General features: G+C 38.5%; 1 protein-coding gene across 1 annotated transcript in view; it reads right to left on the bottom strand.

The window, feature by feature from the left end:
- Positions 1 to 25892, bottom strand: part of BMPR2 (bone morphogenetic protein receptor type 2) — a 104970-nt gene that overhangs the window by 16936 nt on the left and 62142 nt on the right. The window contains exons 4-8 of the mRNA XM_066554016.1: positions 8695 to 8805; positions 8082 to 8173; positions 5844 to 6074; positions 2294 to 2408; positions 549 to 709 (exon numbers count right to left, since the gene is read on the bottom strand). Coding sequence (XP_066410113.1) covers positions 549 to 709; positions 2294 to 2408; positions 5844 to 6074; positions 8082 to 8173; positions 8695 to 8805 — 710 coding nt within the window. The remainder of the gene's footprint in view (positions 1 to 548; positions 710 to 2293; positions 2409 to 5843; positions 6075 to 8081; positions 8174 to 8694; positions 8806 to 25892) is intronic.

The following is a 25892-nucleotide window of genomic DNA, read 5'->3' as shown; positions in this document are numbered from 1 at the left end:
AATTATTCCCTATCCCCGCATTTTAACCAGCAGTTTCCCTGTTTCTTTGATCAGTATGGAAATATCTAGATGGAGCTCTTCTGCACTAGGTTTTTTCAATTTAGCACTTGCTTTCTAGAGGGGAGTGATTAGCACTGTGTAGCATGTTCTTTGAATGACATATGAAGTTTTTCTGTAAAAGCACAGATAACAACTACACTGAACTATTAGGCACTCTTTACTTAAAACACTCACTGTATTTCAGTAGCCTGTCTTAGATGTCAAAGAGAAGATGCAGAATGTGGTATGTCACCATTTCAGAAAAATTAACACCAAAACCAAAGGAACCTGTACGTGGCAACCAAACTTACCTTGTGTCTTCTCATATCTCACACAGAAACTTCAATCTGCCAATCTATCACCTTTCAAAATGGCAAGTTTGTGATGAGTATTTTGAAAATAAAACCAGTTTCTTCCTGTAGAGGCTTCAGCCCCTTCTCACCCATACTGCAGTCATTCCCATTACAGAAATTGTATCCCATGAACATTCATCCAACCATTGTACTCACCTCACTAATGGCTGCATTGTCTTCCTCACCGGGTCGTACCAGTCTGTTCCCAGTCAGTTTCATGGAGAGCCCAAAGTCACTGATGACACACGTGCCATCGTTCTTCACCAGCACGTTGCGGCTGTTCAAGTCACGATGGGATATTGCAGGTTTGTAATGCTCTGTTTGGACACACACAAGTGCTTTTACCATTTCAGCAATTCTACTGTTTGGCAAAATGAGAGAACCTCGTTATGTCTGCTCAGCTAGTATGAAAAGAGAATCACCTTACTTTTTAGAAAGCTAATGTTTTTGTTTCTTTACAATGAGCTCCAGAGGAAGCCATCTAGAGAAAACTGACTGGCACCCAGAGTTTCACTGTATCTATATGATATATTAGGCTACTGCCCTACACAGTTCTAATGTTCACCAACACTCTTCTTCCCAAGGGGTATTTCAGCACGACTTTGGCTGTGGAGACACTGTACACCTAAACATAGACCTGCTGCCACAGCCCTAACAGCCACTGCAAATACTCGCTGTCACTTCCACACTCCTATGTCAAATGCAGCACCAATTATTTACATTACAACTGGAATTATCATTGGCACTTATTCAGAAGGTATGCAGACAAAATTATTCCAGAGAGTCTGAACATGTTCATCTTGCAACAGATCTGACCTTTTCCAAAGAATAATCTCAGTTGTTCTGAATTTTTATTTATTTTGTTAGTAAAGCAGCCAGCAGTACAGAACTCGTTTTAGTGTGGAATTTATTCTATGTGTTCCTTCCTATGTATTTATTTTATGTGTTTCTTCCTAGCATTCACAGACTGTGGCTGTCTCTCCTATATGATGGAAAGCTTACACATTTTCGGTTGCTAATGCACACACCTGTCTGCACATCTCAAAATGATGAAGTTAAGATGATAGCTGCAGTTTCGATGGCACAAAGGAATCCCGATTTGGGTATTTTCAGCACTTTTAATAGCATCTTTAGGTGTCATTCTTTGCTAGTGCTCATGCTTAACATTTGAGATAGTTTGAAATTTTCATCCAAACATTAGCACCTTAATGCAGATATAATGAAACCAGCCTTTTATTTACTGCCAAAACCCTACCATTTCAGTGCCAGGCCATATTCTGCAGCCTGATACATCTCAGAATATCTACTTTATAATTATGATACTTCAGCTGCTGAAATAGTGAGTGCAGCATGCACGCAGACATAGATAGATCCCAATCAATACACTGTCACAGCCAGGATTCTAATAAAGTACTAGAAAATCTAGCAGTATTGTTTGTACACAGCAAAGACTAGGCCCAAACTTTCAAACAAAAATCCAGAGACATGATAAATAAAACTACAGTGGGGTTAGAATATTTAATTTGATAGCATACGGTTCACATACAAACTAAAAATTGCTTTGGTGATTTCTGAACTGCAAAAACAGAAAACACTTCATCTGTTTACCCTCTGCCAGAGAGACAGGCAGTGCTTCAGCTCCTCAGTAATCTGTTGCCATGATACAGCAGCACTGCACAGCTCTGTCTCCTCCTGCCTCTCCCACCTCAGACCCAGGGCTGTCACACAAGGGCCACAGAGCCACAGCATTGTTCCCAAGGAGGGAACAGAGCAGAAGTTGTGAGCAATCTTTATTTGCATTCATCAATTCCTGCTCACAGTAGGATAAAAGAAAGACTGGAATCTATGGCTTGACAGAAATAAGAATATACTGAGATCTTTGCATCCCTTCCTGGCCTTACCTCCTCGAGGCAGCTCCGTGTGCAGGTACGCCAAGCCCCGCGTTATCGAGTGAGCCAAACGGCAGGAGCTCACCCAGTCACTTGTGTGGAGACTCAAATATTTGCACAAAGAACCCTGAAAAGAACCCCAGAAAAAGACAAAACAAAAACTACAGATTAAAATAATTGTTCAGTAGAATAACTCAAAATCTTTTGGAGACTCAGCTTTATCCACTGCTTCTAAAAGGTATAAACCTGCCACTGCTTGTGTGTTTACCCACATGTTTTAAAACACAATATTTGACTGAAGTTTCTTTCATTCCAGTGCTGCCATTTTGTTTCTCCAAAGTGAAATATGAATTTTATCACAGAATAACAGGGACTGCCTCTAGAAAAAAAGATATTCATTATAAAAGTCTTGTTGTAGAACAGAATAAAGGTAACTGCAGACGTAACAGCCTGGGTTTCTAAAATGTGGGCTTTAGACCATTATCACTTATAGAATACTCAATGTCTCTCACAGGTCTTGCTATAATCTATTTATGTATCAAAACAAAAACACCCCAAAGGCAATTCCAAATAGGAGTGAGTTCACATGCACTGAGGAAACATGGAAAAAAAGAATGTCATGTTCCCCTTCTCTTGAAAGTGAAGTTAGATGTGTAAAATGAGGGATCCTCTAGTGATTTGTCACGAAATCTCTAAGAAAACCAGAAGGAATTGTGTCCGTTATGATATTGAGATATTCTAGAAACTGAGACTGCTATCCAAAACAAGACTCTGCAAACTGTGACACCTTCAATGCACAGTCCCCAGTGATTATATACTTAGTTTAAACAAACCAAATCCTCCAGCATAAAGTGCAAGTAATCTGCCTAACTAATTTCTAACAGAAATTTCATATTTTTCCTTGTTTTTTACAGTTTTTAAGAAATATAAGTCCTCTTATTAGCTTCCAAATGTCATCAGCTTAGTTTTTTTTCTTGGCTTAGTGGGTTGAGATTCCAACCCATTCTAACGGAGGCCACAGGACTGTTGTCATGAGGTGACTGGGAAATATTCACTGTATTAAACCAGCTTCAAGATCTTTCTGCTGCAGAGCCTGCCCAGCGCCTGATGTTTTTTAAGCGAGCTGAAGGCTGTGCCTTTATGCTTTTAGTGAAGTTAAATGATAACCAGGAAACATTTTAGCCAAGATTTAGAGAGAGATATATTTGTATTTAAGGCTATCTTGTGAGATCCATGAGTTACACGTTAAATTTGGGATATTTGTTCTGACTATAATTTTTATGAAAGATTATATTTTTAACAATCAGAGATTCCATTTGTGTTTCAGAACAATTTTTCTGTTGTTCTAAAGGGACAAGAGTGTCTGACTACTGGGATGATAATTCTGTGGCTATTACATATTTCCTGCTATGCCATGCCTCACAACTGACTCCTTTACTGACCTGCTACACCTCAGAGTCCCATCAGAACAGCATGCTGATTGATAAATGCACATATCATTCCTCTAACTTACCTATTTCCTTTGGTCTGAAAGCATGTTTGGATAAAAACACAACCTGGCTCAAACCCATCTGTCTTGCTTCCACCAAGGTAACACCAAGAACAATTTTATGTGTAAAAATGCCCTGGCTTGTGTGTTCTTATTTTCAGGAAGGAAAGTATTATGAGGGAGAATGATGTTTTGGATGGGGAATATTTCATCTGCACATCTTGTATTGGTTAGTCCTTATTGAAATCAGATTTATGGCTCCAGTTTGAACACTGGAATTCCCTTCTAGCAGGGCTGCCACAGCAGGCCTCCTCTTCTGCTGTTAACTCCACATACAACAGAACATCTGCTCACTAAAATACAGATCACACTGTGCATTAATTACACCTGCTGTGCACTTTTTCCAATGACTTCCAAACAACCAGTGGATTGATTTTAGACTAATCTTGCTGTTCTTAATACCACATTGGGAAGGAATCTGATAATATGGAGTCATAAGCTTCATCTGTACATTTAATCAGGTCATTAACAGAGCCTATTTACATAAGCAACAAGACACAATTTTCAATCAAATTAAATTTCAACTGAAAATCCTTTCATTCGAGAAAACAGCAAAACCAGATCACCTGTGAAGTCAGTTATGCTGTGCCCTCCTAGTAGCAGAATACTCACTTGATTTTACTTTAGTTTCATTTTATTACATGAAAACATGCCAGTTTTGTCAGAATCACATGCTTTGCCACTGTCCATCTGGTATGGGCACAACTGACCTTTTTCATGGTCACTTCCAGTTTCTGCAATCTCTTCTTAGATGCCTGTCTTACAAGCTGACATGATAGAGTGTGTTCTCACTTAGAAGTTTCACTTAAGTCACTTTTTATACTTGTGCTTTGCTGCCTTACGTTTGTATATAATGCACAAGTGTGTAAATACATGCCTATGTTTAAGGTATGTATTTACATGGCTGCATTTAACTTGCAATACAAGCATATACACAGAGCCTAAAGAACCCTAAGACAGGCCATCGTTACTGCTGTGTAGCACTGTTCTGCTCCTTTTTGCTATTCAAATAAGCAGCTGTTGTCCTACTGCCTAAAAGATCAGGCTTCAGCCATTCCCTTCACACCCCGCAGGAAATGCAAGTTTTCTTACTTGAGACTAAAAAGCTTGTTAAAGAAAATTATTCGATTGAAAAACTAAGGTTCTTTCCCATACACAGGCAAACCCCCCCCCCAAGATAAATTGTGACATCCTTTTTTGCATTTTTATACATGTATCTCCATATATCTACATATACATATATCTACATATTTTTATATGTATATCTTTTTTTGCATTTTTATACATATATTTTTATACATAAAATCATACATTTTATGATTTTTCAGGAAAGCTATTCATATTTATACTGTGTATTTTTTAAATGTTTCTATTTCTGTGTGTACACACACAGACCATGAAGTACCCTAATCCATGAATTTGAGAAATACAAGTCTTCAGTTAGCTGAGGAGATTTGAAGATAGGGTTCTGGAAAGTAAGGCTGCCTTCTTAAGACATGTCCTACATCATCAGTATATGCCACAGAAAGCTTTAAAGAAGATACCAGGATAAAAAGGCACCATGATTTATAGTACCATAAACTAGTTTGACAACAATCTTGTATCTATTACATTTCACTGTAAAAAACCCCACTATTTACAGCTACTGAGCAATGTTATAAGACAGAGATAATGTCCTAAGAAGTTTTAAATTTATTAGATTACTTTTAAGTAAAAACAACTCTTCAAATTCTGTCATTGAATAAGGACAAAATTGACTAAAAAAACCTTGCACCAAAACCAGGAGCAAACACTCCAGAGCTAGGAATTTGTAAGACTTCATTTGGTAGCACTAATCAGGAAGTCTGAAAAGGTATTACAGTAACCCACAACAAGATCCATTAAAACTATCATTGATATGGATTATTTTTGCATTACTGTCAAGAAGCACCACCAAAACCTTAAGTACATCCTTTTCACGTGGCTATTCTTAGGATTCTTAACCAAGCCAACTGATTTCCTTGAAGCACTTACATTTGGGTAATATTCCATCACCAATAAATATTCCATCCGGCCGTCTGCAGTGAATCTCTCATCCCCCACAATGAAGCGGGCGATGTTCTCGTGCTCCATCAGTGGAATCCTGTAAATGTTCCTCTCATTGACAAAGTTCTGACGATTGGCAAAAGAAAAGACTTTCACAGCAACTGGACGTTCATCTAGGGAACCTTTATACACTGCTCCGTATCGCCCCCGGCCAATCAGCTGCAAAAACCAGAAATAATCGGTTCACAAAATAATAGGTGAAGACAAAACCCGAGTTTTCACTCTACAAGAATTGTATGCCAACTTTTATCCTGACTCCTACTATAATACAGTGAAGATAGCAAGTATTTTGTAATGAAAACCAGAATTAGAATGCTTTCATAGAGGCTATTTGAAGTTAGAAACCTCAGCACAAGCCAACATAGGCTTTACTAAATTGATTTATAATCTGAATATCCAGTACCTATATCATAAATAATCTATTCAGTACTTTTATATATAGAATCAATAAAACACATGTGTTTTGTGCTGCTAATTCTCTTACAACTTTTGTCTACTAAAGATTTATAGCTTTTATGTGATCAATTTCATTTCACTCCAGAAATCACAGACTTTAAGGGAAATATTTTAGGTTTAGGACAGTTTATAAGCTTACCTTTCAGTTTAGTAGTAACAAAATATGCATTTGTAGTGCAAAATAGATGCCAAAAAAGGGTAAATAGATTTTACCAGAAGGAAGTAACTAATTCCTGACTACCTGTGAACATTTATTCTAGCCTCCACTATGTTAGACAGTCTTCAAGAATGGCCTTTCACATCTCCATAGTAACTGCAGAACAAAGAAGCGATCTCTACTCTAAGCCAAAATGCAGGACCACCTTCAGGAAGAGCCCTCATTTCTAAAGCTCAAAAAATTCCAACTACATAAGAATTTAAGCATCTATTTAAAATAATTTTCAGGAAGACCCATACATGAAACTGTAAGGATTTCATGAGTCATTTTTTAAACTTTTTAAATACTTACAAATAGAGGAGGAAGAGAAAACAGAAGGAATAACAAAAGTAATGTTTCTAAAGATTATAAAATTGTCTTACAGGAAAGTTTTCAAAAATAATGTATCATTTAATGGAGAGACTTTCTGTTTCTCAGTCCTTTGATATCACTGGGTTGCAAAGCAGCAGCAAGTCAGTTCAAGGTATGAATGTGGAATGTAATCTACCCACAGAGATGTCCAAAGGCAAGCACAGGTTTAAACATTTGTCCTACAACACCCTGTGACTGGAGGCAAGGGGTCAGCTCCTTAGGATACAAGAAGCAGGACAGAAGACACCATAGCATTTCTCTCTCCCAAATTTCAGGCTTGGAGAAAGGCTGCATTATCGCTACAAGTGCTTTCATCTGGGGCTTTGCACATTTCTACAAAACACATTGTTAGGCTCTCCTAAACTCTGCCTCAAGTACTTTTTTGGTGTCAGAAGACACCTAAGGTTCTATGCTGATCAGTGCTGACACCATCAGAGCAACTCACACTGCATGTCTGCAGTCTGCATCTCCAGGTGGGCTTTCTACTGGGAAAAAAAAGAAAAGCACCACTCTGCATCTCAGTCATTCGACTTTTTTTTTTTTTCCTGGCTAAAAGGTTTTTAAAATTCCATATGCTATATCAAGCACACCAACTGGAAGCATAACATTTAGCAGTTTTGTGATGATACATCTAACACCAAGCTGAGCAGAAAGTTCTGGTTGGCCTCTGGTTGCCATGGAGCTGGATAGCGCCCCACAGGGAAGAATGACTACACAGAAATGCACCACTACTGAAATATGCTGCCCTATCTGCAGTAAATTCTATTTTCCAAGAGTGTTACTAAAGAATTTCAAATTCCTACAGTAGGACACTGTATTAAAAGTAAGCAGTGTCAAGCAAAACAGATGGATCTTTTGATGCAATGTTGAAATATAGCACCTTCTAATTTCCCCCACTACCTCCCAGTGTTTCTTTTTTTGTTCTCAAGGTAAAACATGTTCTAGCTAATGCCAACAACATTACCAACAAAATTAGACAAAATGTGCCTGCAGTAATCCCTTTTTTATTTTAATTTTTTCTTGAAGCTGTGATTTAGAAGAAAATATTACAGGAGCACTGATTTCTGTAACTATGCCTGGGATATGATCAGAAGCATTATACTGAATAAAAATGAAGATTAATAACTGAGTTGAATATTTACCTCTAACAACTTTAGATTATCCAGATCCAATGAGGGCTCTGATGCTGCTGCCTCCATCATGTTCATACTGTGCAAACCTTGTTTACGGTCTCCTGGGGAAGAGGGTGAGGAGGAAATCAGCCAGTTTCCTTTCTGGACATGCTCCAAGTGAAAAAAATGCAACTTACCTGAGACCTGGCAGAATTACATATTGTAGGCAAGGATGAAATAAGTAAAAAGGAGTCCTGTAAAATCTTCTCAAAGTCAGCAAAATGAGCAGTGAAGGTGCTGATAAGCCACAAACTACAGATACCTGCTACACAACTGTTTTGATAATTCAAAGTCACTGGCAATAACTATAAAGCATGTTCACCATCTCACTTAAACTGTGCTGAGCAGAGGGTTTGTGGAAGAAAAATGGGTCCCCAAATGCCAGCTTAGAGATGTCATAACTCTCTCCAAACTGTTATAAAAGGGATATCACCATAAAATGTCAGAGAGGAGAAAGGGGAGCAGCATTATGTACAAGCATATAACAGGGACTGGGGAGAGCAGAAGACCTAAGTATAACTCTGAGCAATAACTAAATAAACAATGGAAAAAAAACAATGCCAAAAATATTGTCAATCCCTACCTGCAAGCATCCTGTATCCAAAGAACAGAGCAGCTATGAGAACAGCCAGTACAGACACAGATGCCAGGGCAATAACGATGGTCTCATCTCGATGAAAAGAATGAGAAGAATCTGAAAGCAAACAAGATGAGAACTCCTTAACTGTAAATTTGAAAGAATCAACATTATAAAACATGTAATTGTTATTACAACAATGAGAAGAAAAATGTACTCTGGATTGTCAAACATCCCACATCCTTTTCCCCTCAAAATCTAGGGATGGCAAAAGAGTTGATCAGCCCAAAACAAGCTGGGCACGCATCCATCAGCGGCCTGGCCCAGGCTTCCCTTGCTCTGCAGCGAGAGGCACTGACAGCAGAAAGTGATTCTTCTTTCTATCTGGCAAAGTTCAGCACAGCCATACAAGGCCAAGCTGATGCAGTCCTCATCTGTTATCTGTGCCTTAATCCAGTTTCCTGGTATGAATCAGGTTTGTCAACTTTACAAGGTGTTTTTGTTGTTTTTCCCAGGACAAAAATCTCACGAGTTTGCAAACTGGGCTGCAAATATGATGAAAATTGAATGTTTCACATTCACTCAAATACCTAAAACATACATAAGTCCACTTAAGCAAATATTTCAAAATACTTTGAGGTTTTGATTTGTGTAAGTGCTCAGATAATTTTTTTGGCATAATTCTTAATATACAAAAAGACAGAAGTATCTCTACAGACTGAAGAAGGAAACCTGAAACAAAAATAAAACACTAAACAAAATTAAATGAAACTAGTTTTATTGAGTCTGTTGTAAAATATAATTTGACTCATTTTTGTCAAAATGAGTATCTTGCTTTTTCAGGTTTTCTTGGTTGGGTTTTTTATTTTCCCAGAGAGGAAAAAAGATTTCCTGAAAACATTTATTAGTGCCTTGAAATTTTCCTCCATGTCACAGTCCAGTCTTGCTTCTTTGCAGGCATATAAAAATCCAGCCACTTTAATATAAAAAATTATTAGTGCAGATACTCTTCTGGTGTCAGAATCACTGGAATGTGGTGCTACAAGACCTCATTTACTTTGGCTTCAAAACCAAGTTTGGGAACTATGTTTAAACATGTTTTACATACTGCAAAAAGTACTCCTTAAAAGACTGTAATGAGACCTAACTAGGCTAAAACCACATATAAATGCACACAAGACTTAAACATTGAAAAAACTTTTAGGTGAGACTGAAATACAATTTATCCCAATCTATGCTAGCTGAATAAACTGACAAATTCACTCTTATTGAATTGCATTTAAAAGAAATTCAACATGATTCACTACTTCATATTCTGCGTATGTACATACACAAGAGAACCATGTAAGAAGGAAAAGCAAATTTAAAAGACAACAACTGTCCTTTTTACATAACCACCATGGTAAGGGGAAATAATGAAAAGCTGGTAGAATAGAATGCCAGAGAGAACTTCAGCTGTGACAGAAGTAGGTGAAAAATCATCTATCAAAACCAACATGCAGCTCATATCTGATACTCCCCTTAAATAAAACAGAGCTTGTGATAAATCACGATACCATCAAATTTAAATTTGTTGTCAAAAGAAATACCATCACTACTGGTTTTGATAAAATAACTTTCTCCATGAAAGTTATTGCCATAGCACACTAATGTGGAATATGAGCTGTGACTTCTGTAGTGAGGAGATGAAAAGATACACATTACAATTGTCATCTAAATTATGTATTCAAAACATTGACATACATATCTATTGAAAGCCACAACATCATAAAGGAAACTGTTACATTATACAAACCTATATGAAACATGACACAAGTGCAGGCAGATGAGTAACTGCTGGCAGGGAAATGGTAGTTTTGACTTTCATATTTTTATGAATGAAATTTACATTTTATTGGGTTATCTTTTAAAATATATATTAAATGTGGAGGGTTTTGCATCAGTTCAAGACAGCGCTAGCACGTACTAAGGAGTAGCACGCTTTGAGAGACTGCCCCTTGGGTTATAATCCCAGCTGTATTTTCCTTGCCTGCAGAACTAGAGCACTGCCATTTTCTACCCTCCCATTGCCAAATAACCAGCAATCATTTCCCCCATGGTTTGCCAAATGATATCTGGTGCTCGAGTTTGATTGCTCTTCTTTAGTTTTCTGTACAATCAAAGGCTTAACAACATGCCTCCATCAGGAGGGCCCTCCTCTACCCTGGAAAGGATTTTGCAGTTCAAGGGCATCCTGAGCAACACATTCTTCCACAGCTCTGGCTGCCTTGGCACACTCCCCTTAGAAGCCTGTGAATGTTGACATTCTGCAGGCTGAAGAGATACCAGAAAATCTCAAGACAGCATTTTGCTCGCATCAGCAGCTGAAAAACACACAGAGAAAAAGGATAATTTCTCTCTCCTTCCTTGATGGACCATCCCTTCTGCAGCCTTTTTCTGTTTAGTGGGTAGTTGTGCAGCCACCAGGTAACCTCACAGACGTCCCTAGCCTTCCAGAGGAAAGAATGTTTTAATTTTTTTTAAGGAGAGTTGTTTCATAAGAATTTTAGATTGGCATATCTTGAACTAGTTTTCAATTCTTACAAATATTTAAAAATAAAACTGTTGACATTCCAACAGCCAAATCAGTCCTACAGTGCAAGTTACTACTGTCAGGATGATGAGCAATAGTAATAAATTTAAGAATAAATACAAATTTCTTTGTAAGGGTAAGTGAGCATCTCAATGGAGTGATAACATGCAGTTCAAAACAGCATGAGTGAGTAAAATGCTGTGTGTGACAGCCAGTCATTTCCCAGCAAGGACAACTTCACTATCTTTTGCTTGTAAATCTACACTAAAAGGAAAGCACAAAAATCCTGCCATGACAAAAGGTCCAGACAGCTCCAATTCCTCCCTCTCCTCCAAAATTGTTATTTCCATCAACCCTCTATCTGCTTTGTAAAACAACTACTTTTGATGTTGTCAGATTATCAATCTTTCTTAAACAGAACAAAAAGGATATGTCACTTATCAACCCAGTTTCAAAACTTTCCAAAACTTAACAGAACTCTTATTAAAATCACTGATTTTATTAGTCCTTCTCTGGATATATTTCATCTTTAGTCTTTTACGCCATACTCACCTTTAAATGCCTAGCTAAGAACCATACAGGACCTCTCAAGGCATATGGAGAGGTTCACATTTGCTCTTTTATATACTTCTAAGCAATTCATACAAGTTTTTTATATACATATGCACAAGAGTCATAATTCTCTTGGTATTATTTGGAGATATGTTTTAACTAACTCACCAAAAGACACATCAGTGTAGGTCAATAAAAGTAATCACTAACCTTTAATCAAGGCACTTTTAAAAGAAGGATGTAAAATGCACAAGTATAGAAGATTCTTTTCATGCTTTTGTCCATGAACTTATGGTCTGGGTGAAAACAACCACGACTCATCATGATTAGGACATTCATTATGAAAGCCATGATTTGATATTATATTTTTCTGAACTAACACTTGATTGGTCTTCAACTGTTGACAACCCCTCCCTCAAATCAGTGGACTCTGCTTTTCAAGTTTATTTACAGGACCAGACACACGCCCTACAGCTTCAGTATTTCTTCATCATGTCATTGTACAAACTGACTTTAAACATGTCTAAGAACCACTCAATAATCTCATTTGAATTTTTGGAATCATTAACAATATTTGGGTACATAGTGACAACTATCAACTGATTTAAAAGCCCTGCTTTCAGATCTCAGACTGGGAGTGCTGGTATCTCAGTATTATTCCCAAACCAATGCATTGCATAAAAAAAGCAATGTCATAAAGAGCAGAATTAGCTGCAGACTCTAGAAAATCCAAGGATTAAGGAGTTGGCTGCTGAGCTAAATTCTACCTACAGTTGTACACAGAAGATCTTGTCAGAGCTTTCTACTATTTATGTTACTGTAACTGAAAGAAAGGCTAATGAAGGTGCTTGTTTCACTGCTATTTGTTAGTGAGGCTTTATTTCCAACTTCAACTTAGCCTCCCTGATCTACACCAAATGTGCCACAATCAAAAACTGAACCAACAGAAACTGCTCTAAGGCCCAAACAACCTTAAAAGCCAATTTCTTATCCCACTTGAATGGGAAGGGGAGCAGTGCTCCCAGATCTACTGACTCTACAAGCAGCAGTACAAAGATTCCATGTGGAAGATACCCAGCACGTACACACTTCTGTCTTGAAACATTTTGCCAGTAATTCTTACAGTCTACCAAGTCTACCAATCCCATCACAAAGCAATACCACAGCAGACAGTGTAAATTGTTTTTTCTTTAAAGTAAGAAAAAGAAACAAAGCACAACTCATCAAAACAGAAGGACAACCTCCTTCTGGCTGGGGAGCAGCTGGTAACCAACAAGCCACCATTCCCAGAAGTGTCCTGACCTCATCATCAATAAAGGGCTTGTTTTCAGGTTCCAAAACCCGAGTACAACAGCTCCTGTGTATGGACAAGGTACACACAAATAACTGGGAATGTATTTCAGAGCAAACCATGAAGAGGAATGCTTCCAGTATTCAGTTAGAAGTGAGTCATCTGGCTGAACCCAGCCCTGCTCTTGGGACACTCCCTGCAGGCACTTCTACCACATGAAGCATTTCTCTCCCTTTTCTCAGACATTACTGCCATAACAGTTTCCAAGCACTTATATAGTATATTTGATGAATTGAGGTTTTTGGATTAAGCTTCCATACTGCCACACATGGAAGTTGTCAAACTGCAGCCTTCCTAACCTTCCCCAGGAATGACATACAATGAAGAATACTGCCAGTGCTAATGGCATCAGGAAGAACAATGTTTTTTCTTCAAAGTAACTTTTCCACTATAAACATAAGCTTGTAATATTAATTAATGCAAAAGTATTCCAATCTGCGCCTATGCTTGAAAAAAACTTTTTATTTCCCTCTAATTTAACTTTCAAAAATTAAAGCCTCTTTTGTAGGCTTCCTGTTTCCATAATTCAAAATTAGCATTTATCCTATGACCAAAGAAAGTTGTGAGAAATGAGAGAAAACTGAGAGAAAGCCAGGTAACAAGAGCCAATGGCAAATGAGTCTGTAAACATACAGAACTTCCTGGGAGCCAGAAAGGGGATGCACCATTCTTCTATCTTCCTTCCCCTTCAGCAAATACTGTGAGAACTGCAGACAGGAGGCTGCTCTGGAAAAAGCACCAACCAACCCACCACCACTGCCAACTCCATAGCATCAGGTCAAGCACCCACATCTGTGCTCTTGGAGAAACATTGCAGCCTGGATGATGAACTGTGAGGAAGCCAGGCAAGTTCTCCTATTTCCTACTTCACCATTCAACACATTGTTTCCCCAGTACTATTACTGAAATGAGAGGGTATGAAGCAAATGGAATGGGAAATGAGGAGAAGGAAGGACAGTCTTTTCCCTATGGCAGCTGAAAGCTGTCCAGAAATCTTCTCTCTAACCCTCCACCAAAGGTGCTACACTGCAATGGCCAGAGAGCTCCCTGGGATGCCAGAGAGGTCACTATGACAATGAGACATCTAAAGACAGCCATGAGAAGAGACACTAAGTGTTAACGAAGTTGAAAAACTAGGAGTCCCAAGGGGGAAAATTTGATTGTGTAATTAAAGGCCGTATCCCAACACAAACACACAAAAGGATATGGCCTTGAAACTGTACAAGCAATGACATTGTTTCCTTCTAATATCTGAATATGAAACCTTGGGCTTTGGAATGCTGTTTCAATGCTATATATTTACATGGTGGTGATGACATAATAAAGGACATTTGCACATAAATTTCCACCAGATCTCTATATTGCTATTAAAGCTTTTCATTCCATTTTCAGAAATCTGCTGGCTCTTCATGTAAATGACTCACAGCTGTGTATCTGCCACACACTAGTAAATAATTCTAGAAAATATATGTGTGTATTTAAGTTTTCAGAAGCATTGTATAAAAACATTTTAGACAAACATACAATTATTCTATATAATCAAAACCAGTTTTAGAAGTAATTACCTATGTTCCCACAGGATTTCTGGTAGCTATGTATCAAAAGCAAAGTGATCTCAAAGCCAATCAGTACCAAAATATTAACATTTCTTTAATTTGCCATATCACACATAAGTAGCAACATTAGTCTTAACAAATGAGGAAAACACCATCCTTTAACCTTTACAGCACAACAGTAACATCTGATTGTTCAAAACAACTACAGCTGTATGGACTCTGATCAAAGTCAGTAAAATTACACAGGGATTCAAAAGATCTGCCCATACAGATCACTTTAAAAAGAAGCAGAGTCTTCACGCCATCCTCCAACTATTTCTTTGATGTGATAGATTCAATATGTTCATAGCCAATCTGGTGCACAAGTTGCTCTTCCATTAAGGAATCTCAGTGATAGCGAGGATGAGATCAGAAGGAAGAGGGAAAGCTTTTGGTTCTGTCACCAGCAGTGTGAGATGGAGGCTGCAGGGTGGGGGCAATGTGGCCCTCAGCTGCAGATAACTACAAATATGCTCTGCACATCAGAAAGAGGCCTTTCAAGTATATTTAATTCTACTTGCTTTTAAAGTCACATTTCTTTTCACAGTAGCCCTGCACAATTTTCATGACATTGATAAGATCTTGATCCTTTGAAAAAACATACAATTAGCAATCTTTTCCACGGGCTCACAGACCTCAATTACAATCTGTTTATCTGTTTTGTCTACACAAAGCTTGGATCAAACGTGTCCTCAGAATTCTCCACAACTAGTAAAACATGCATCCTTTACTGCATTCTAGCAGCACATTCCAACCAAACCAAAACACATCATAAGGTCTTTTTTCCTCTCCTCCTTTCTGGACAGTAATCAACATTTCTTTCTGACCAAGTGACCATTGCTTCATTAATGATCCACTGTCCTGCAGCAAGAGAGTACAGTCTTCATCACATTAGAGCAAATGACAAGAAAGCCTCTGATATAAGCACTGTGCCAGAACAACCCAAATTGTTTTATGTAAATCCTAAATTCATTCAGTGAAGATAACAAAACATGTAAGGGGAAAAAAAGTACAAAATTTTAACAAAAAAAAAATGTTAGTAGCCTTTTAGATACCAGGGACACTGGTCAGATTATCACATAATGAAGAGTCCCATCTACACTGATTTAATTAAAAGCATTTAAACCTATATTTTTAGTTAAGTTGGAGTTACAAGGTTGGAATACCTTTAAAATATGGTCTACAGACATTTACAATAAACTCCAGCAGGAGCTGTTCCCAATTTTCTATTAAATCTATGTATAGCTGAGAATGACGAAAGGAAAAAATAGCATTTCCTAACAAATTCTGCTATTGACCTAAGCTTTTACAGGTGTATGTTTTAAAACAACTACTACCCTAATTCTGTTTTATGAACTCATGTATAAGAGGTAAGGTTGCATCTTTCTGTAAGCATTTGACAAATTATTAATAAAATTAAGATCCATGTCCAAATTTTGTAGTAGGACTACAAAATGTTATCAACATGACCATCTTCAATACTTAAACCAAAGTTAAGGTAAGGAACTACTCTTTCACATAAAATTTTGGAGGCACTTGAAGGCACAATGAAGTTAGCAAGATAACTTCTATGGAAGCACAGTGCACACGCAGATGGAAAACACAATGGGAACTGTTTTTTTTGTGGGAGATGGTGCAACATTCTTTAACAGAATAATCCTGCCAATCCATAACCCTAAGGCAGTTTTCTTTCATAACTGAAAATGGATGTTTTCCCTGGACTTAACAGCAAGTCTCTGGTTTCTAGTCTATTGGCTTAGATGAAACAGATAATTTGCACTTGCTTCCAATCATTACAGTGTTTGAAGAAAAGATTTAAACAGTCACAAATATGTTTCCACTTTGCACTTAGCATCATCATATTTGACTGATTTTAACTTTTTATATAAAATTTTATATACTTATTGTCATAAGGTGCCCTTTATGACACATCTTTTCATATTTTTCTCCACATCGGGAGAGCTAAAATTTTAATACACTTTTCACATAATCACATCTCTGTGTGGAACCTGGATGTCAGAAAGCACCAGTCTCTCATGAGACTTGCAGTAACATCAAAACCTGACACTCATGCATCACAGATCCATCTGCCTCCTCAGTGAATGCCTCAAAACATCATACAGCTTGGGCTGTAAAATTTATTTCCCATAATGTGCTCCAGAGGAATCCTGCTATAGCTGGAAGTCAGTCATCCGTGGTGGCAGAGTTTCAGCAGGCAGATCTCTCTTCAAAAATCTGCTGCTGGAAAATGCAATTTGAATGTAAACTTTGTCTCTAAAAGCCCTCCTCTGCCCTTCTCTGCTGTACTGGCTGCCACCAAGCACCCAATCTGGAGTTTTTTTTGATGTTGAAGATTGCCGTGATACATCAAAATCAAAAATGAAGCAAGAGTGGTAATGTCTTTGGCAGGAGAGTGGGTTATGAAATCCCTAAGTGCTCTTTCTTTGATGACTAGATACAGAGAGGTGAATTAGCAGCTTGTCACATGTGTGCAGAAGAAATTAATGAGTTCATCAAAACCCAACAAAACTCCTCTTCCTGCCTTTTCTTCTGGGAGTTCAGGGATCTTCAGTAAAATTTCTAACACTACTGAATAGAACCTTATAATCATCACGTATGTAAAATAAATAGCAATCCTAACACAAAATTAAATCTAGGTTATTCTTTCTGAAGTTCCCTATATACCAATAAATATTTGATTACTAGAGAGATAAAAGAAGTATCTTGCTTCTATAGTCAAACTGTTTTTGAGTACACTTCAACCTTACCTTCAAGCTAAACGGAAAGCTACTTTGAGCACCTAACAATATACTGGGGACATCTTCCATATTGAAACAAAAGTCAGAAAAATGTTTTTTAATAAAAAGGCTGAAAATAACATTTACATTATCCCCTTATATTCATCTTGGACCAACAGGACTTCCTGCTTATCAAACCAAATGGTAACACCAGCTTTAACATATGGCACCCTTCCAGCCTCTGTAATGCACTGGATCAAGAACTACATGTGCTGCAATGGAAAAAAATGAGTGCTTCAGAAAGCCTCTTTAAGGATATTTGAAGTTATTTTAATTCCAACAGGTTAATAGCCACATATTCCATGTCTGTAATGTTCCCAGGCACCAAAAATAGAGCCCAAAAAATTACATCAAAACACTGAAATGCCTGTTTTTATACGGATGAGCTAACAACCAACCCCTCAGATCCTTCAGAAAAGGCAGCTCAGATCCCTTGTGCTGCATTTTTCATGTCTCCAAGAGTGCTGAAGCCCAGGAATGCTGTCTGCCAGGCAGCCAGGCTCCCCCTGCTCCTAGACAAAGCCAGCCCCCCGTGCCAGCCCTCTGGTCGGTGGGAAGGCGAGGCAGGCGCAGGCAGCGTGGGACGCTGGGCCTGTCCCAGCAGGTTGCAGCTGGGCACACCTGAGGGAGTGGCAGTGCCTCTGTTCCCAGCACAGCAGAGATGTGCTGCTGCTCCCGCGTGGGCAGGGACACTGAGCACTCGTGGCCTGTCAGCACAGCTGCACACCTCCTCTCACTGCCTTCCAGCAATAGCTCTTTTCTCTTGTCAACCTTAGCAACAGGCAATGAAGAACGAACTGATTTAAATGACATGATTGTACAGGGTGTTTATTCCAAAACATTTCCCTAAGCATGCAATGAAATCTGGATTATAGCACAATTTTAGGCAGCCAACCTGTTTCAAGTACAAGCCCAAGATCAATACAAACAGGGTAAGAACGAGTTCTGACAAAATCTTTCCTTATACATTTGGTTTATGTCCTAGTATTCCAGATCAGCTAAACCCTAAATCAGCTTAATATTGTAATCCTCAAGTGTAATCCTCAAGTGTAGCAAGTATTTTAGTACTAAAACTTAACTTCTCCTACTCTCTTTAATTCAGGAACGTATTTCTGTACTTCTAGTACAACTCTGTAGAGTGTATATTCTTGTACATAACAGGTTTTGTGAATTTAAATTTGAAGGCCAACACTACAGAGTTGTGAGTTAAACCTGTCTGATATTTTAGAAATATTCACAGTTAGTAAAAGATTGTGTTTGTCTGGCTAATATAAATTCAGACAATGCCTGTATTTTGCCAAAAGGTACACATCTGCTCTAGCTCTTACTATCATGGTTTAGAAGGAGAATGTAACATGAATGTACATGTCCTGTTTTCCCATTAATCCTACCTACTTACTCGCTTATTTTCCCCAATCATCTTCTCTACCTGGCCATATAGTTTCTAACTTTAGCAAATGCTTTTTCTAGGACTTCAAAAATATTTCAGAAGTCTTCCGTAATTTTAAGATGAAAATAATCATTACATTTCTCTATGCTCTAGCATTGTACTGGTTGGTCTTACCAGGTATGTCCCAGATGAAATGGTTATTGATTGGGAGGAACTGAGCAATGAAGCAGAAGCTGGGATCAGACAGAATTCCCCCTCCTACCTCACTCCAGGGCAGCTGCAGAACGCTGTGAACAGCATCTCCCCTTCTCTTCCCCAGGACCACTGGCAGTCTCACTCAGTCTGCACCGGTGTCTCAGAGTCTCAGTCCTGCTCCTCACTCGGTCCCACCCAGCACAGGCCATCCCTGAGGACACTGCTTGCCCTGTGTCCCTGCCAGTGAGTGGAGAAGGGTGGCAGAGCAGCTGAACCTCTCCTGGTTCCTGCTGAAAGCCACCTCTCCTTCCCAGCTGAGAGGCCTTAGCAAGGACTGTTTCCCTCTATTGTCCTTGCTTAAATGGAGATGCAGATGGTTTCTGGGCAGGAAGAACCTCTCTCTCAAAGATACTGCATGGACAGGAGATGCAGCTATTTGGGGACATCCTCAAGCAGAAGGAAATAAAGGACAGAAAAGGCTGTGGGAACCTGACAACCTGCCTGTGAGGAGGAGGCAGTGGCAGGGCCAGCACTCGGCAGGGCAGGAGCTGACACAGTGAGAGGCCCAGAGAGGAGAAAGGCTTTAACCTCCCGAGGACCCCAGCAAAATCAATAACCTCCTCTGCCACACAGCTTCTGTTTCCAAGGCACCAGCTGCAGTGACCTTCTTCAAACAGAAAATTGCATCTTGTATGAAGGCACACAAGTGCACCTTAGATATGTGTAAATGCATTTTCTTTTCCTAAAGGAAAGAAAAAAATTTCAGAACTTGAAATATAAAACAAAGAGAAACTTAATTGTGTTTCTGGCTCTGACACAGAACAGCCTGATCTTAGGTAGGTTACTTTGCTTCTTAGTGCTTTATGTTAGCTAGGTATATAATAGGGAAAACAGTACCTCCCCTAACTTCAAAGGTTATTCTGATTACTTTAAAATAGCATGAAGATGAAAAAGGCAATAATGATAAATGGCAATCCTTAGTTTGCACTTATGCAAAATCCCTTTACAGATCTAAGTGCTTGATTTCAGATGAAATACAGACACCGTTTGATGTTCAGCTCTTGCAGCACAAGGGCCAGCTCAGGCATCCCTTGCCTCCTACTCCCAGGTGCTGTTCCAGCCCAGCAGTGCCCAACAGCTGTGCTGCACAGCCACGGCTCTGCTGAGCTACAGCAGCCAGCGGGGAGACCATGGGAGGGGAGGAAGGACCATATCTGAGGCAACTCCCTGCCAAAATAAATATACATCCATCAAGTACAAAGGCTGGCATCAAAGCTATCAATTCGTGTTACAGCTGACTTCACTTGTATAACATGTTCTGTCTGCCCTACAGCAACAAACTTGTTTCAAACCAGGAATAAATATTTCAACACAAATCTGAATAGGTCATGAGGAGACATTTCATAATCCTATGGAAATGACTTGCAAACGATGTTGGAATCTGCATGATTGCTAGATGAACTTCACAGACTGAATAAAACATACTGAATGATATGGCTTCTGTAACTCTTCTACTTTAAACATATTTTCCATGTAATAAAAACTTTCTTAAATGAATCCCTGAACTGGTCACAGCCCTTAGTATTGGTTTCAGCTGTTTTAATGATGCTTTACAATTAAACTGTAAGTCTAAAACCTTCACAAGACATTTATTTACACAGATACTGTAGAAATTAGAATGGAAAAAGGAGCCTTTTAAAAAATGAATACAAAGAAGTCTTCTGTCAATCTAATTTACTCAAATCCTGACCATACCATGAAATCCTATTAAATGAAAGGCAAAAACCTCAAGTCCCATTGAGCAAGTAGAAATCTTTTTTTGCAAAACAAAAAAACCAAAATTAAACTTGTGACAGACTCATTTCTGACAGATGCTCCTGCTTTAACACATCACAAACTATATAGGCACAGGCAAAGTTTTCAAATGGCTCTTCTGGTTCCCAGCTGGTCACCATCAAAGCATTTCTACACTTCATAGAAGACACTTTTAACACATCCTAGTTTGGTCACTTGAAATTTAAGACACCTTCAATCACTAGTCTAGATTTAGGAATATGCAACTCTATAAGCCTTCTCAAATTGAAAATACATAACCAGGACAAAAATGAGGATTTATGATTGCAAATCAACTTCATGCTTTCAGCCTTATAGCTTCATAGCCTATAGCTTCATAGTTGGGTTTTTTTTTTCCTTTTTTTCCTTGCTTATTCCTTCTAACAACTCACAGGTAATCACATCAGTTATGCCTCTGAGAAGATATTGTCTTATTGTTTTAGACAAGAGTTCTGGTTCCCATTCTGTCCTTTAAAAAAGAATATCCAAGTTTTCCGTGAGTTTTATGATGCTTACACAACACACTTCTTTCTTTCACACTTTTTCTGTCTAAGCTGCCATTTCCTGCAAGGTTTCAACACCTGGAAAGGTCTGTCAGGAGCCCAGTTCACTACAAAAATGTATGAAGTTGTCAAGTACTTGACCACATTTCTACCAAACAATCAAAAGATAGATCCATTACAGGTGGAAGTTGATGGCATTTGCAAGAACATATCTGCTTCTCAGAAAAACCTGCACCTACCTGATAACTGTTTCATTCCATAAGCATCTAGAAAGAATGGAAAAGCCTGCCTTCCAATCTCATTTCAACTGCTCTATCATAACACAGGCTGGCATTGTGCCAATAGCACTTTTGGGAATAAGACATAACCCATTACGATTACCAAGACAGTGCAAGAAATTCACGTCATGCTTCTGGCATCAGATGTGCTAGGCTACTCATCAGGTTTGGCCTAAGCACTATAAATGCCTAAAAAGTGGCAATTTAAATTCTTATACAGGTAGAAAAAAACCTAGAAAAAGCTCTAAATTTACCTGCTTATGTCCACCTACCAACTCACATGCAAGTGTGCAGGCATAAAATGAACATATGATGAACATTTAGGTGACACATGATCTTAGCTAATCAAATACTTAGCGCTGCATCCCTTATTCAACAGGAAACTTCTGTTCCACAACAATCATGGCACAATGACCACACAGCCAGAGTCTTCTTAAATGTAGGACTATGCTCACCTCCACTCCCTGCTCTGAGTAGTCTACTACAGACTACAATATTACACACCAGCTCAGTGTAGGATCAAGTGCAGCAGAGTTGGGAGAACCTACTCAGACTGATATCTTCAGTACTTTATTTCATTTGATCTATTCTGGAATATATAGTGAAATCAAGGATTCACAATTTATGAGTTTCCCCTCCCTTAGCAATATTTAATTATTATTGTCTTCATCACAGGTATCTAACATTTCAAGACTATTATGAAAATTTCCCCCTCCACTAAAGAACTTGCTGGTTTCAGTTTTAATTGAAATAATAAAAACAAAACCGCACCAAACAAACAAACAAAAAAAAGCCCCCTCCCCAAAAACCCCAAACCAACTAACCTTCCTGAAAAGAACACTTAAGTGTAGAAAAAGAAGGAAAAGTAATGTTAGCACACCTAAGCTAAATACTGAAATCTCAAATTAGTTTCAAACCTTTTCCTTGATGCACTCCCTCCCACTGCTCTTACTCACTTAACCATTCTCTTTGTGCCAGACAGAAGTCTCCTATTTAACCCTCCACAGCTGGCCAGGGACAGCCTGCACCTCCCTGGGCTCTGTGTCTCTGGCCTGGGGACAGCAGCCCCAGAGTGCCTGGCACAATGCTCAGAGGTGTGTGTGTAATGCTCCTGCCTGCAGTCTGTACTTATTTCACCCACACACAGCTCCAGTTTGCTCCAGAGATGCCATGAATGGCTCTGCAGCTGGGAGTGTCTCACCCAGGGTGAGCAGGGCTCTGCTCACCCAAACCCACGGTGGGGGCACAGCACAGCCTCACCTGCAGGTAACAAGGGCAGGATGGAGCTGCTGACCCTGCTGATACAGGCAGAGAAACTCAAGTTACTCCTCAGACTCATTGAAAAAACTTGTCAAAAAAAACAGTTAAAATATTTTCTACATGTTCATCTGTCATTGATTTCTCTGGTTTTCCGTGCCTTAATTTGCAGTAAGTTTTCCACATTCTCTCTGCTTTCCCACAGCACTGTGAAACAGCAGTGTCTGGACCTGCATCCAAAGGAAGAACACTGCTCACTGCAATTCACTGAGGCTCAGCATCATCCATTTTGCCTTAGTCACTGCAATTATATCCTCAGAGAACAGAAATGGAGAAAAACAGAGGCACAGTTTGAATATAACCAATCTGTATTTGCTGCAGTTTGAATGTCTACCCTGTCAGGAGTTCATGTTGGTGTGAATGTGGGTATTTTCTCCATGCTTGGGGGTTATTTTGTCTGGTTTTTCTATTGGGGAGCAGGGGGTGGATTTGGGTTTTGCTTCTTTTTGAAGTTTTTATGTGTGTATTATATTGGTTTTAGTTTTCTTAAAGAGAAAAACCCCCCAGGTCAAAGGAATACATACATAAAAACTGTGCTTCTGTTTTACTAGACTAGTACTAATTTATTGGGGTTTAAAGCTATATTTCTACATGCACCACTACTTTAGAGCAGGTTAATGCTTTAATAGGAGAAACAGAGCTACAACCAAGCAAAAATGATCACAGTGGCTCCATACAGTTGGTTCAGCTGTTTAGAGCACATATCAGCAGTGTATTCCTTCAGACAAACATATCAGCTTGTGAACAAATTGACAGACAGGGCACTGAACCACAGCTCAAAGAGAAAAAGAAATAAGAGAAAAAGAAATATTTTTATTTGGCATAGGGGGGAAAAAAAGACTTTCCCTGCTACAGCTCCAACACTTGTATTTCCTGTTCTAGCATTATGAAAGTGAGAAGTGTTTTCACACAGGATGCAAGGATACCTTACACCCTTGCTCCAACTATATATAGCTTTAAGTCAATACCAATGTCTGGAACAAGGAATCTTTTGCTAGTCTCAGAAAATACTTACAGGCCTGCAAGCAGATTCTAAATAAGCCTCATGCCACCAGGCCGAGGGAAGGCAAAAATCCAGGCCAAAGTCAAAAGCTGTATAATATCATTCACAGGTACTCCAGAAGCATTCAGGAAATAATAATGCCAAGAAACATATATGCAGTATTTTGTAGGCTCAACCTTTCAAATAAATGTATATAACTGTAGTTATTAAACATTTGAGTCCACCTCACTGGAATCTCAAAGGAATTTAAAAGAACTGGATCACAAACTCCTATTTCACTGCAACTTGATATTAATGTCTTAGAAAAAGAAGTCCTTCCTCACATCTCTCAGAAAATTATAACTCTTTCTACTTCAAAATAAGAGGAAAAAGCTAAAGCACAATTAAAAAAAAAAGCAAAGGTAATGGAAAAATCTTCACACCTCCTTCTTTCAGTACATTCCTTGCCTTTAAAGATTGAATTCCTAACTCCCCCTGCTCAGACATATCTATACAGTAAATGTTTTTCCATTAATTGATTCTGCAGGGAAGTATACGACACAAACTGAAACAGGGTGAAACTCAGTAAGTTATATTTTAAGGCTAATTAATATATTGATTTATTTCAAATTAAAAAATGTGTTACAGAACAAAACATCTTAGTATCCCAAAAATAAACCACTAATAAATAAACCAGAACTTCTGAGAAAGAAATGTATGGACTATCTAAATAAATCAGATGTTTGGTTTTAGAAAGATCAATAACCATTCTGATACTGAAAACATGGAAGCTAAAATACAACAAAAAAAATCTGCAGACCTCAAATAGCTGACATGAAAAATGAGACCTCCTACCACACAATTTAGTCCAAATGAGAATTGCAACAAGGGAAAAAAGGTCTCTGTTGCACACAAAAATAGACACAACACTTGGTGTCCTAACTCTAATGTTTATGTAATAGTGTCCATAGCAACACCTCACCATTCATTTTATTTAAATACAAACCAGCAAAAATAATAATAGTGAATGGCATACATCAACAACAGCTAATTCAATACATAAGGAAGAAAGGAACATTCCCAAACCTATCAGAGAAAGAAAACAAAACTGCAACATGACTAAGAAAAGTAACACCGCAAAATACCAAGATAAAATAAAAAGACATAAAGAAATACTCAGTATTGGTGTACAAAAGTAGTTATGGATTGAGGAACTGTATTCTTTATAACTTCATTTAGGTCTCCATATAACTTTTTCAGAAACTCACCACACCCTAGTCTGACCTATTAGGCACAGTCAGCTTTCTTCATTATACAACCAACACAAATGTAAACAGACTTTGATATCAACTTGAATCCCTGTTTAAGTACAATTACATTCACAGGACTCTTCACCAAGATTTTAGTGAATACACTGCCATCATCTTCCATTTGGACAGCGACAATAGGAGTTATTCCATCTTAGAAATTGCAGCTTTGCAAAGCCTGCAATTGCTGTATAATCAGGGGTAACACGACCAGGAGCACAATGATTGTACTGGCTCCCCTGGATGCTCTAGGAACTCTGTTTTTCAAGCATGAGTGTTCTGTTAGCCAGAAAGCCAACAGATCACCTCAGGCAACTTCAAAACAACCCTGACATTTCAGTTCTTTAGAAATAATGGAGATATCTATAGCCAGGATGACATATGTCAGGAGCTAGATGCCCAGTTACAGAAACTTCACATTGAGAATTCCAGAGTTAGTCACACGTTCACAATCCAAACACTTGAGGCACTTAGCTGATTTGCCATTCACTCTTTTAATAAGAAGGATGTGAGTCTTTCCTTGTAAGGAAA

The sequence above is a fragment of the Molothrus aeneus genome, chromosome 7, assembly GCF_037042795.1.
Source record: "Molothrus aeneus isolate 106 chromosome 7, BPBGC_Maene_1.0, whole genome shotgun sequence".
In the NCBI taxonomy this organism is placed as follows: domain Eukaryota; kingdom Metazoa; phylum Chordata; class Aves; order Passeriformes; family Icteridae; genus Molothrus; species Molothrus aeneus.
This window is presented reverse-complemented; position numbering and strand designations above follow the sequence as displayed.